Source organism: Pseudophryne corroboree, chromosome 6, assembly GCF_028390025.1.
Source record: "Pseudophryne corroboree isolate aPseCor3 chromosome 6, aPseCor3.hap2, whole genome shotgun sequence".
Taxonomy (NCBI): Eukaryota; Metazoa; Chordata; class Amphibia; order Anura; family Myobatrachidae; genus Pseudophryne; species Pseudophryne corroboree.
The window spans coordinates 517,165,362-517,179,133 of NC_086449.1; the positions used below are offsets into that span (position 1 = coordinate 517,165,362).

Genomic DNA, 13,772 nt, shown 5'->3' on the forward strand with positions numbered 1-13,772 from the left:
TGACCGCCACTGTGTTTAGATTCTGGTTACTACTGTGAGGTAAATAGATTTTTCATTTTTCAAACTCAAGACAAACATTATAGTACATACCAAACAAAAACAATGAGAGGTGTAACCTGCGCCCCTGTAGCAACTTTGTACCAAAAACCCTTAGGAACACCACTCCTAATCACCAATTTACAACAACCAAATCTGGGTGGTCCACAAGCGCTACTGATCCTGATACCACAAAGTTCTTAATGAGTTTTTTTCTAGATAATTCTCTTATCCTTAAGGGTGAAGACAGCACAATTGATGTCCAGTTGGTGACAACCTTCTTATCGGTCGCACCTCTGGACTGACCTCCTCTTAGTGGGGGATGTTCATCAAAAGGTTTCTTTACACAACCCTCGGTACATCTGATCCTTAAGATCTCACTCTCCCTCAGACAGGACGCTCACCTTACGTATGTGCCCTATATGTCTTGAAAGGTTTCTTTCCTTTACTTTGTTCTATTCTTCATATGACATCTTACATGCATATATTTGGAGCAAGCCCTCTCCCATAAGCACAACGCTCACCTTAAAATAAGGCCCTATATGCCTTGAAAGGTTTCTTTTCCCCGTGTGAGTCCGAGATTCTCTTCAGGATAAACGATAATCCTCATACAAATGATGTAACGAATGCCCGAAATTCATCAAAAAAGGTATCAAACTATTTATTTCCAATGGAACATAAAACACATATCATAAAAATACATAAGTTAAAAGAATAGCCCTCATCATGGTGGCCAAGGGTTTAACCCACAATATATCCCTCGGAAACCGACAGGGAATAATATAATTTCCCTACTTGTAGCAACGGATTACGAAAAACCTTACCACCTGGGGCTGAAAGAACAGTGCCCACTGTTCTTTCAGCCCCAGGTGGTAAGGTTTTTCCAAATTTTTCCCTGAAAAAGGAACCAGGATTTTTTGTAGTAATTTTCGTAATCCGTTGCTACAAGTAGGGAAATTATATTATTCCCTGTCGGTTTCCGAGGGATATATTGTGGGTTAAACCCTTGGCCACCATGATGAGGGCTATTCTTTTAACTTATGTATTTTTATGATTTTTATGACCTGTGTTTTATGTTTCAATGGAAATAAATAGTTTGATACCTTTTTTGATGAATTTCGGGCATTCGTTACATCATTTGTATGATGATTATCGTTTATCCTGAAGAGAATCTCGGACTCACACGGGGAAAAGAAACCTTTCAAGGCATATAGGGCCTTATTTTAAGGTGAGCGTTGTGCTTATGGGAGAGGGCTTGCTCCAAATATATGCATGTAAGATGTCATATGAAGAATAGAACAAAATAAAGGAAAGAAACCTTTCAAGACATATAGGGCACATACGTAAGGTGAGCGTCCTGTCTGAGGGAGAGTGAGATCTTAAGGATCAGATGTACCGAGGGTTGTGTAAAGAAACCTTTTGATGAACATCCCCCACTAAGAGGAGGTCAGTCCAGAGGTGCGAACGATAAGAAGGTTGTCACCAACTGGACATCAATTGTGCTGTCTTCACCCTTAAGGATAAGAGAATTATCTAGAAAAAAACTCATTAAGAACTTTGTGGTATCGGGATCAGTAGCGCTTGTGGACCACCCAGATTTGGTTGTTGTATTATAGTACATACCTCTTATGGGAATAAATACAAATATGCAGACAGGTAAGATCATTTACACAGTGTTACCTGGATGTTTGTTTTTCCCTGAATAAACAAATGAACAGTAATAAATGTTTTCACTGTATGTTCTTTTAGATTTTTTCTTAATAAATTCTATCTTTCCCTACATGTCATCCACTGTTCTGCGTTTCTACTAATTGCAAGGTCAATTTAAATCATCACATTTTAAAGCTACAGAGAAAATATCTGAAATTTTAATATTTGACTGATTGGCCGAATTTATACAACTTTTGTCTTTCCCTCATTTTTAGCTCCAGGTGAAGTGTCTGATTTATCTGTGGTGAATGATGGAAGTTCTGCTATATTAAAGGTTCACTGGAAACCACCTAGAGGGAAGCTGGATTCCTATAATATTACTTTGTCTGAACAAGGGATAATAAAATATGGCAGAACTGTCAATTCTGCCTCCTCAGAGGTCACCTTTAATGATCTAACACCAGGACGTCTGTATCAGGTTACTGTCACATCCATTGCTGGAGAGCTAAGCACTGACAAAATGGCAACTGGCAGGACCGGTATGTATTTTATCACTTGTGTCATTTTGGCTAATGAACAAGAAAGAGACAGATCCACAATTTACTCACCGTAAGATGTTGTGTACTATATTTATCCCAGGGCATATGTGACAGTGTATGAACCTAGCAGAATGGTATTACTGATTTTACTTGCTTAAGTTATTATTTCCTAACAATATTAAAGTAACATTTTATGTTAATTGTTGTTTTACTTACAACTCTGCATGACATGTTATTAGGCTGTGTCAGAAGAACATACCTAATGGTATATTTATTCAAGGAACATGATGTACTCACAAATGTTTACACTACATGCAAATTAATATACAAATAATAAATAAAAAAAGGAAAGGTTTGAATCAGTCCTTGATAACAATAAGTTGCGATAATTCTAATCTAAAAAATGTACTGTAAAGCTGGATACACACTATAAGATTATCTGTCCAATCTTTTTGGTTGGAGTGAAAATCTGGTAATGTATGGGTACAATTGACAATTAACCATTTGCTCCTAAAAGCCGGGAAATGCACAAAAATGATCGTTCGGAAAATGGTTGTTCGGATAAATTGGTTAAATCAAATGAACGTATGAACATCCATTTTTGTCTGTTTTCCAGAATTTGGGAGTAAATGGTCAATTGTCATTTGCTCCCACACATTACCAGATTTTCGTTCCAACCAGAAAGATTGGACGATAATCTTATAGGCCCTACACACTCGTCGATCTGACTGAAAGATATGAACGATCTCGTTCATTAATGAACGAGATACCATTCATATCTTTCAGTGTGGAGGCTCAAGCGATGAACGATGCGCGGCCCCGCGCTCGTTCATCGCTGGTGCCCTGTCGCCTGTGCATGCAGGCCAATATGGACGAGATCGTCCATATTTGCCTGCGCTTCTATGGTGCTGGGCGACGGGGGGAGTGAATGAACTTCACTCCCCCCGTCACTGCCCCCCCACCGCTGGGACGCCCGTCGGCCGTATCCGCCGCCGGGCAGCTCCGCGGTGGATCTATTAATGTGTAGAGCCCTTTAGTGTGTTCCCAGTTTATGGCATTACACATTGTATGCCACCAAAATAATAAGAAGTTGAAACTACAAGTTACAGTGTCATTATTAATCGTGTTTTTCCCCCCACTTTCTTCTCTAGTCCCAGGGAGAGTCTCAGATCTGAAGTTGAGCAGCAATGGCCTCAGATCTCTCCGAGTAAGCTGGCTGCCACCTGGTGGTGACTGGGAAAAATATCACGTTGTGCTCTGGAACCAATCTAACATTTTGTTGAACAGAACTTTAGAAAGTCGCTATAGAGAGTTCATTATACAAGACCTAGTACTTATACCTGGAAGACAGTATGGAGTTACCGTTGTTGTGGACAGTGGTGGATTAATCAATGAAGCTTACTGCAAGGGCAGAACAGGTCAGCTGATATACATATTATTTAAAAGTGCTGAATAATAAACTATGGGCCAGATGTATCAAGCCTTGGAGAGTGATAAATTGCACAGTGCTAAAGAACCAACCATTCTCCTGTCATTTTTCAAACACAGCCTGTAACATGGAAGTTTGGAGCTGATTGGCTGGTTCTTTATAACCATGCAACTCTCCGAGGCTTCATAAATGGGGTCCTATATGTTTACTATACTCATGCCTCAACCGCATGAGTATTGCCATGAGTATAGGCTCACCCACCAAATATCTACCCAACATTGGAGGTTCAAGGCATAAAGGGTGTAACTGCTGTATACTGTAGGGCAGGCATTCTCAACCACGATCCTCAAGGCACACTAACAGTGCAGGTTTTAGTGATATCCAGGCTTCAGCACAGGTGACTTAATTAGTAGCTCAGTTATTTTGATTTAACCATCTGTGCTGCAGCCTGGATATCACTAAAACCTGCACTGTTGGTGTGCCTTGAGGACCGTGGTTGGGAATGCCTGCTGTAGGGCATAGCAATACCCTTTGTAAGTTGGCCACACTCCATTTACTGTAGATGTTGCTTTCAGAAAAATGCTGTGTTTTATGCCATATGCTGTGATGACATCTGCTTCCACAGCGTGCAGCGTTGGAACACCTCACAACCCCCTGCATATAGGGACGTGCATCCTGATTATAGGGCGGCATGACAGTCCACCAAAATTGGGGCTGTGTCACCAGAAACAGGACAGTGGGGATGAATGTTTCTGCCTCTTCTGTGCATACACTTATTCATGCCTGGTTTGTCTTGATTCAGAAAAAAAAAATGTTAAATTTCAGGAGAAAATGGTTTACATCAATATTGTTCCTTCTTTTCACACAGCTCCTGAGGCTGTCCTTCAGCTCCGCGTTAAGCATGCAAATGAATCGTCGTTTAGTGTCACATGGATAACTCCTCTCGCAGAGTGGGACAGCTATGTGGTGTCACTTGCAGACAGGGATCTTACACTTATTAACAAAGTTCTTGTTAAGGAAGCCAAAGAGTATACTTTTACTGAGCTGGTGCCTGGAAGAAAGTATACAGCTAAAGTCACAAGCATCAGTGGGGATCTCAGCAGCTGGACTTCTGTTGAAGGAAGAACAGGTAATATATAAGATAAACATGATAATGTATAATGCTAGTGTGAGTGGAGAGTGTGAAATGCAGTGGTCCATCAATTATAATAAACGTATATCATAAGTAATAAATAAATAAGGGTGTAATAGACTTGTAGTAAAGCTGTAAGATGATAGATAATTATTAGTAAAGGCAATGAGATGGCGCATAACTGGGAAGATAGGTTTTTTATTAATTTTTTTGCATGCAAGGAAAATATTGGCTGCTTTTGCATGTCGCCCCCAGATGCTGGGCAACTTTATTTTACAATGCAATTAGATTTGAACTTGGTCACGCCCCTCTAGAATCTAAACCTCTCTGCACATTTTAAATCTGCCCACCTGTGGTGCAGCATGGTTTGTGCCAAGGTGCCCAGGTACTAGCTCTTTTTTTGCTTTGCTCCCAACCATGCAAAGACAATACTGATGATAAATGTCAGTTAAGATAAACATTCATCCTGTTAGCTATAAAACATGGGCGTGAGTAATAAATCTTCAGAGAATGAGAGTTATAGCTGGAGTTATGGTATTGGTGGTATTGGTGCACTGAATCAATGACTGCCACTGGTAATGATGGAATGGTATCTAATGGTGCACGCACTCCTGCCAGTGTACTTCAATGTACAGTATACATTATCAAGGAACACAAAGGGGAAAAAAAGAAGGGTATATGGAAAACTTTAGCTGAGAGTAACAATTAGGAAACATAAACATATCTCTGCTGCTCTGGGCTGCAGAGCCAGCCAAAGACTGCAGGGGGGAGCTGGTCAGCATATATAAACATACATGTCAAGTTGTATGTAACATATGTGCTGGTTTCCTTACCTGGGGATTAGCACGCATGGGACACAGGCACACAGTGCTCAGCCTATCTTCAATAATCCTGTCCCCATACTCCCATTGGCTGGTTTCACTGGAGTCTGGGGATCGATTTATTTAAGATAGACAGGCTAAGCACTGTGTGCCTGTGTCCCGTGCGTGCAGCAGCTGCTGCTGATCCCGGGATAAGGGAGCCAGCACATATTATGCACATGTTACATACAACTTGACATGTATGTTTATATGTTCTGGCCGGCTCCCCCCTGCAGTCTCTGGTTGGCACTGCATCCCAGAGGCAGCAGCCACCACTGGTTGGTACCCAGACAATGTACTTCACATATAACATATAAATAGAATAATACCAAACTCGACTGTGAGAACAGGTGATCATGATCTGTGACAGTATCCAGTGTGATGGAAGTATGTAATGCATTCCTTCTGCAGCAGAGTTTGTGTTTCTGATAATCAATTGGAAAAGAAGTATATTATAATATATATGTTTACATATCTTACCTCCTGTACAGTTCCATCCCAGGTTATTAACCTAAACGTAACCAATCTGGGGACAACTACCAGCCTGTACACTGACTGGACAAGAGGACGGGGCGATGTGGACACTTTTCAAGTCCTGCTAATACATGAGAATATTGTTATAAAGAATGAGAGTGTATCCAGTGACACCAATAAATATCAGTTCCACTCCTTGAAGCCAGGAGGCCTGTACTCTGTAGTAGTGACGACTATTAGTGGAGGCATTTCATCTAGACAGACTCTGGCAGAGGGCAGGACAGGTAAGAGAATGATTCTGCACACACTAATAGAAGAAACACACTGCTGTCAGACAAGTTAAAGGACGGAAAAAAAATTGCCCTCTATGTATATACTGTATAAAATGCAGACGTTTGTGAACCCCAACAATTACATTGTCACCACAATTCTTTTCATCTTTTTCAGTCACTTTAAAATGATACATTTTCCAACATTTATAAAGCACCACATATTCCACAGAGCTGCATTATAATATACTATAAATGTTTCTATGAAACCAGGTTTAAAAACTTTTTCCATAGAAAGTTTTTCCTTATTATTGATCCTGACTTGAAATAACAGACAAGCTGCACAGCCCAGCTTCCCTATTTCAGGATCTGAGTGTCACCAGCTTAGAGGTGATATTGGAGGCCAAAGGAGCTGATGTACTCACATAAAGAGGATGTATAAATAGAAAATAATAGAACCTTGGAGGACGTTATCAGGTAGTGGAAGAGAGGGAAAAGTGGAGCTATCAGAAGACACAGAGGTAGAGCAGTCAGAGAGGCAGAAGGACAGCCAGGATAAGGCAGTGTTACACAGACCAAGGGAGTTACAACTTGTAGGAGGAGAGTGTGGTCCACAGTATCAAGCGGCGGAGAGGGCAAGGAGAATGAGCAAAGAGTAATGGCCCTTGGATTTACCAGCTAGGAGGTCATTAGTTACTGACTTTAATGAGAACAGTTTCTATAGAGTGGGGAGGACGAAAGCCAGACTGATGTGGGTCCAATAGAGAGTGGGAGGAAAGAAAGATGCTTGTAAGCACTCTACTATAGGATGCATGCATATCCACACTGCTGCTGATGTTTAGTAGCAAACCGGGAACACACATAGGTGTGATCACACATATAAATATAAGCACGCTTGTAACTCTACAAATAGGCAAATATACATGTTTTCCCTTTGGATAGCCCTATAGAGCAACATATGCTTGATTTACTGTACTTCCAGCTCTTCATCAGACCAAATAGTCTTTTCTTGGTAATGTATTATCCTAATATCTCCTGAAGGAGTGCACTTATTTGTACTATTTACCATTGGCCATGTAAAATAGCTAGTATAATCTGCTATTAGAAATGTAACTATAGTACAAATGTTAGCAAATATGACCCAAGTTTTTCTACTCCCAGTTGGGAAGCTGAGCATATAGTCATATTTCAGATGTCCCTATGAGCCTGTATGTGCCTTTAGGTGGCAGAATATTGTGCAATAGCATTGTATATTTGGATTAGTTGCACTATACTCACAGCAATTACAGAAAACAAGCGAAGACTGATTTAAAAAAAACACATCAAGAAAAGTTACATATTGTACTGAGAACCTTTTGGGCGGAGAAGGTTACATGTTAAGTGACAAGGCTATGTACAGGATATAAGACGTACAGCAAGAATGAATGTTTAATTACACAAGATCAGCAACTCTGCAAAGTCCATAGCTATGTGAACTTAATCAAGTAGTTTCCTTCCTTTCAGTGATTACGTCCTGTACTTAAGGGACTTAGCTAAATACTTTTGAACAATAGATTGTACATGCAAATGCATAATGGTGAAAAGAGAAGTGATAACATGCATTCTTACAATCATAGTGTATTGGTCACGTGACCAGCGGTGGCCAGTCAAGCTTTGTTTGTCTTAGAGGTTCAATACTAAACCAATATGTTTATATTAGCTAAATGTAGGCCCAGTTAAGACAAAATATTATCCATACTGTATATTTCAGATTACAAGAGAATTCCAAAACAAAAATTATGCAGTATAAATGAGCAGTATATACTTAAGTAGCAGAGTTTGTGAACTATGGGGGTAATTCAGACCTGGTCGCTAGGCTGCACGGACATTCACAAGGAGATTGACAGGAAGAAGGCGTTTATGGGTGTCAACTGACCGTTTTCTAGGAGTGTCTGGAAAAATGCAGGCGTGTCCATGCATTTGCAGGGAGGGTTCCTTACGTCAATTCTGGTCCCGGGCTGGCTGATGTGTTCGCAGCGGCTGAGTAAGTCCTGGGCTACTCAGAGACTGCACAAAATCTGTTTGTACAGCTCTGCTACACATGCTTTTGCACACTTGCACAACTAAAATGCACTTCCCTGTTGGTGGCGACTATCTGATCGCAACAGTGCAAAAATTGCTTGCTAGCGAATAGGTCTAAATTACCCCCCCCCATATACAGTAGATTGGGGTAAATTAATCTGCTAACATTATTCATCTCCTGTATTATTATTGTCCTTTATTTATATGGCGCCACTTGGGATCCGCAGCGCCCTATTACAGAGTACATAAACAAAATAATCAAACAGGAAAATAGTGACTTACAGTTGAAGACAATATAGGACAAGTACAGGGTAAATAAGCATAGCTACAGCAGCAGACGACTCTGGCATAAGCATCAGGGTGGCAGAAAGGGATGCGGTTACATTGCCGGCAGTCGGGATCCCTGCAGTCAGGATACCGACACTGAAATCCCAACCACTGACAATGCCGACAGCCTAACAGGGGCTATTCCCACTCATGGGTATCCACGACACCCACTGAGTGGTAATAGACACTGTTGCGAGTGCAGCAAGCCACCGAGCCTGCAGTGTTGCGAGTGCAGCAAGCCACCGAGCCTGCAGTGTTGCGAGCGCAGCAAGCCTGCAAGGAGCTTCATTGTGCTCGGCCCCCTGCCAACATTCTGGCGGCCTGGAATCCTGGCATCGGTATGCTGGCCGCCGGGAGCCAGGCCGCTGGCATACCATACCCAATGCAGCAGAAAACTGTAGGTGAGCCCCTATATAAAAACATGTACTCATGATGTCTCAGTAAAAACCTTCCTAATCTCCATTTTTAGAAATGAGTGCTAGTTAGGTACAGTCCTTTAATGAATAAAATATGCAATGTGCAAGTAATTAAAATCATTGGTAAAAGTGCTGCCTGGACAGTTAAGGTCACAACTGGCGCACACTTCTCTATGTACAGTACATAAGTAATGGGCACATGCTACTGGATAGATTTACTGTATGTGCATAATGCTATATCTTGCAGGCGCTTGTGCTTCAGTAGTAATACAGGTTGAGTATCCCTTATCCAAAATGCGTGGGACCAGAGGTATTTTGGATAACGGATTTTTCCGTATTTTGGAATAATTGCATACAATAATGAGATATCATGGTGATGGGACCTAAATCTAAGCACAGAATTCATTTATGTTACATATACACCTTATACACACAGCCTGAAGGTCATTTTAGCCAATATTTTTTATAACTTTGTGCATTAAACAAAGTGTGTCTACATTCACACAATTCATTTATGTTTCATATACACCTTATACACACAGCCTGAAGGTCATTTAATACAATATTTTTAATAACTTTGTGTATTAAACAAAGTTTGTGTACATTGAGCCATTAAAAAACAAAGGTTTCACTATCTCACTCTCACTCAAAAAAGTCCGTATTTCGGAATATTCCGTATTTCGGAATATTTGGATATGGGATACTCAACCTGTATTTTGTATTCCCTTATTTAGTTATTTATTTATTTATTTATTTAATTAACATTTATTTATGTAGCACCAGCAACTCTTTACACAGTGATAAAGCAAGACTGAGTATTAACATGCATAAAGGTAAGTACACTATCTGATTTATGACAGAGAGCTAATTTTCTTCACAGACAGTTGCCAATTTGTAAATTAGTTCTCACTAAAGTTTCATATACAGTAAGTACAAAGATGTGTTCTTATCCCAGTTGCCTCTTTGTATTACAGTCCCATCCAGTGTTTCTGGTGTTACAGTCAATAACTTTGGTCGGAGTGATCATCTTAGCATATCCTGGCTCCCAGCTGTTGGTGAAGTTGATACATATGTGGTCACATTAACTCATCTAAGTGACAGTCTTCCACCACTCACACTGTCAAAATCTATTACTGAGGGCTCCTTCGGCTCTCTGACTCCTGGACGATTATACAACGTGACGGTAACAACGCGGAGTGGAAAATTTGAGAACTATTCTTTTAGCCAAGAGTGGACAGGTACAAAACCACTTATTGAATAGCAATAACTTAGAATAAGTTGCTATATATACACAGTGAAGTACTATACTGCAATTATTCAATATTAACATAAGTTGCATTTTAAACATTACTTGCTGCATTGCAGACAATGCGTAGATTAGTTATCATAAGGCTGACTATGATTATTGAGCTAGAACTATTTACTGCTAAATTCTGAACATATTTTTCTAAATGTCACTTTATATATAATAAACTTCAAAATAGAGTGGAGAGAGATAAAGTGCCAGCCAGTCAGCCCCTAACTGCCATGTTACACATTTTCACAGTTAGGAGCTGGTTGGCTGGTACTTTACCTCTCTCCACTTTATCACTCTCCAGAGCTTCTTACATCTGCCCCTATGTAAATGTTAGCTATTTTATTCAATTGTCAGGTTTTACAATTGTAGGTTACAGGTCTAGCACTTAATCTGTGGTTTTATTTTATGGCGGTGGTTTACCAAACATATTGACCGTTTTGGAAATTGAAGTAGTTTGGTTATCCATTGCTTGTGTTTAGGTCATGTAACTGATTACAGTCTACTTTATATTTACCTTTATATATTATATTTGTAGTTTCTATTTACACACATAAAATATCATAACCTTTTTTTCCCCAGTTCCCTCTCCAGTTCAAGGACTAACAGTGACCAATGAAGCCAGGAGTGACTACCTAAAAGTATCCTGGCTGCGGGCTGTTGGAGATTTTGATCAGTATAAAGTGACAATTAAGAACAACAATGGCTTCATTAACACTGAAATAGTCAGCAAGCTGGAAAATGAGTGTGTATTCACAACCCTTGTGCCTGGCCGACTCTACAGTATAACTGTCAGCACTAAAAGTGGAAAATATGAGAGCAGTGCCATGGCCAGTGGTAGAACCTGTAAGTACAACCATACCGCTATGTACTAATCATTTCTATTATTATCACTATCATTTATAGTAGTGTCTCAATATTACTGGACCTCAACATGTCTATCTCTTACCAGTCCCAGAGGCTGTGAAGAAGCTAACACTTGCAAGCAGAGGCAGCGAGGAGCTCCATGTGACATGGTCAAGAGCTGATGGGGATGTTGATCGCTATGAGATTCAGCTACTTTTCAATGACATGAGGGTTCTCCCCCTGATTACACTAAGTAACACAGCTGCTGAATACCGCTTTACCTCCCTTGTTCCGGGTCGCCTTTACAAAATAGTTGTGTTGACATTCAGTGGTGATGCACAGAGATCCACATTTGTGGAGGGATTAACAGGTATGGATCTGCCATATAGGTTACCATCTGTAAATAAAATGAATCATTCACATGTTAACGTACAGTATGTATTACCAAATAGACAAAGTATAGTATTCAATGACTCCACTAAAGTACTAATATGACTTGCTTCCCTGTGTGCAAGCTAATCACAGTTATACTGTACATATACTATACATCACTGGCGTATTTAGAATGGGTACACACCCTGCACCCATTGGGGCAGATGTATTAAGCCTGGAGTAGCCATTGATAATGCTGATTTGATTACCTTATAACCTTCACAATAATGGGTAAGAGACACAGTACGCAATTGGCGCATGGGGTACCGTAAGGGTACGCACTTAGCGTAGCATACGCTCGGCCGTGATCGAGACGCACATGCGGCACGCTCGCTCACAGCTTAATGCGTGGTGTCGAGCACGCTATAGGCGAGCGACTACCGTAATGCTACGCTACCAGCGTAGCGGACGCTCGGGACCACGAGGAGATCACGAGCGGCGCAGACGCTCACAAGATGATAATCAGTAAACCTTGAATGTAACACACAGAAAGGATATTCTTATACTGTAAACCTTGTACTGAAACACTGTAGCGATATAACGCTGCTTAACCTTGTTAATACTAAAGCTGTTTGAGCGATCGAGACGCTCCTATTACCCACTGCAATGTAATGAACACACGATACCGTGCTAAGGTTCCAACACCTTTACTAACAAGCTTTTAGTTATATTGAAAAGGGGAAACAGTTACAAGTCATACACTACAAACTAACATATAATTCTAACAGAATATCTAGACAGAAATATACAATAGCGTCACAAACTTATACTATAACAGAGAGAGAGGGAATGGCCAATACAAACAGAGAATAAGTTGGTTTGCAGAGAATTACTTACACACACTGGGAACGATCGCTGCGCAGCCTGGTACCAGCTCCGAGTTAGTCAATATGAAAACCGTTTGTGGAGTGAGAGAGAGCTGCCCAGGCTGGCTGATCTTATATACACTGAGTACAGTATACTACAAAGGGACCTATAATCTCATTGTTCATTGGACACAGGAATGTCTCCTCGTATCATAACAAAAGGTCATAGGTTAGTTTGAACAGGTGGGCTGTGACTATATCAAACTGCTCAGGTGGGAGGGAATCTGAAGATTCCCGCCGCATGGGTAATGAATCGCAAATATATGAAATGTCCAGAATCTACTAATGGCCATAACTATACGCAGGAGCGATTAATCTTTACCTAACCAACACCGGATTGTTGCTAATAAAATGTTCTTTAGTTAGGTACCAGACACAGCTGTTCAAACCCTGTCTGACCCTTCGTACCATACAAAGAGGAATTCCTCTGTCCAGCGACCATTTACATAAAACAAACTTACAGTCATTATTAAGGGGAACATTATCTATAAAACATACTATTTGGTGTTATTATTTAACGATTGAGTCGCCCGCTAGACGCACACAAACTCTACCGTAAATGCACATACCACGCGCTCGAGCGCATGGCCGAGGCGCCATCACGCGGCTGCGAGTATCCGCACGCACGGGAGAGAATGTGCACGTGCAGCAGGCACGCGCATGAGGTGAATATATGGCAACGTGTAGCATGATATTTTTTCTGACTTTGACACCATAAAGAAGTGATAAAGCAGTGATAAGTGCAAGGTGATAATGCACCAGCCAATCAGCTCCAATATGTAATTGACAGTTATGAGCTGATTGGCTGGTGCATTATCCCCTTGCACTTATCACCGCTTTAACACTTCTTATGCCTTCTCCAGGCTTAATACATCTGCCCCACTATTTTTAATACTTACCCTGAGTCCCACGGTGCAGAAATCACTGGAAAAGCGGTGCAGTGCCATTTCCCCGGTGTTTCGCACATGCGTAGTAGAAAAATCACTGGGAAAATGGCCAACACTCCATTTTGAGCATGCGCTGTAGACTCTGGGACAGTGCTAGGAAACCCTGGGGATCCTAGTGCCCAGAGCTAAGCACTGCTGGCTAGAGAGTAGGGGGCCCAGACGGAGCCTGGACACGGGCCTTCTCCTCTCTAGAA

General features: G+C 41.0%; 1 protein-coding gene across 2 annotated transcripts in view; it reads left to right on the plus strand.

The window, feature by feature from the left end:
* The window catches only part of PTPRB (protein tyrosine phosphatase receptor type B), a 146,110-nt gene that overhangs the window by 80,642 nt on the left and 51,696 nt on the right, over positions 1–13,772 (plus strand). For both annotated transcript variants that reach the window (XM_063927468.1, XM_063927469.1), the window contains 7 exons: positions 1,962–2,225; positions 3,377–3,643; positions 4,523–4,783; positions 6,138–6,404; positions 10,168–10,431; positions 11,070–11,333; positions 11,440–11,703. In XM_063927468.1, the coding sequence (XP_063783538.1) occupies positions 1,962–2,225; positions 3,377–3,643; positions 4,523–4,783; positions 6,138–6,404; positions 10,168–10,431; positions 11,070–11,333; positions 11,440–11,703 (1,851 nt within the window). The remainder of the gene's footprint in view (positions 1–1,961; positions 2,226–3,376; positions 3,644–4,522; positions 4,784–6,137; positions 6,405–10,167; positions 10,432–11,069; positions 11,334–11,439; positions 11,704–13,772) is intronic.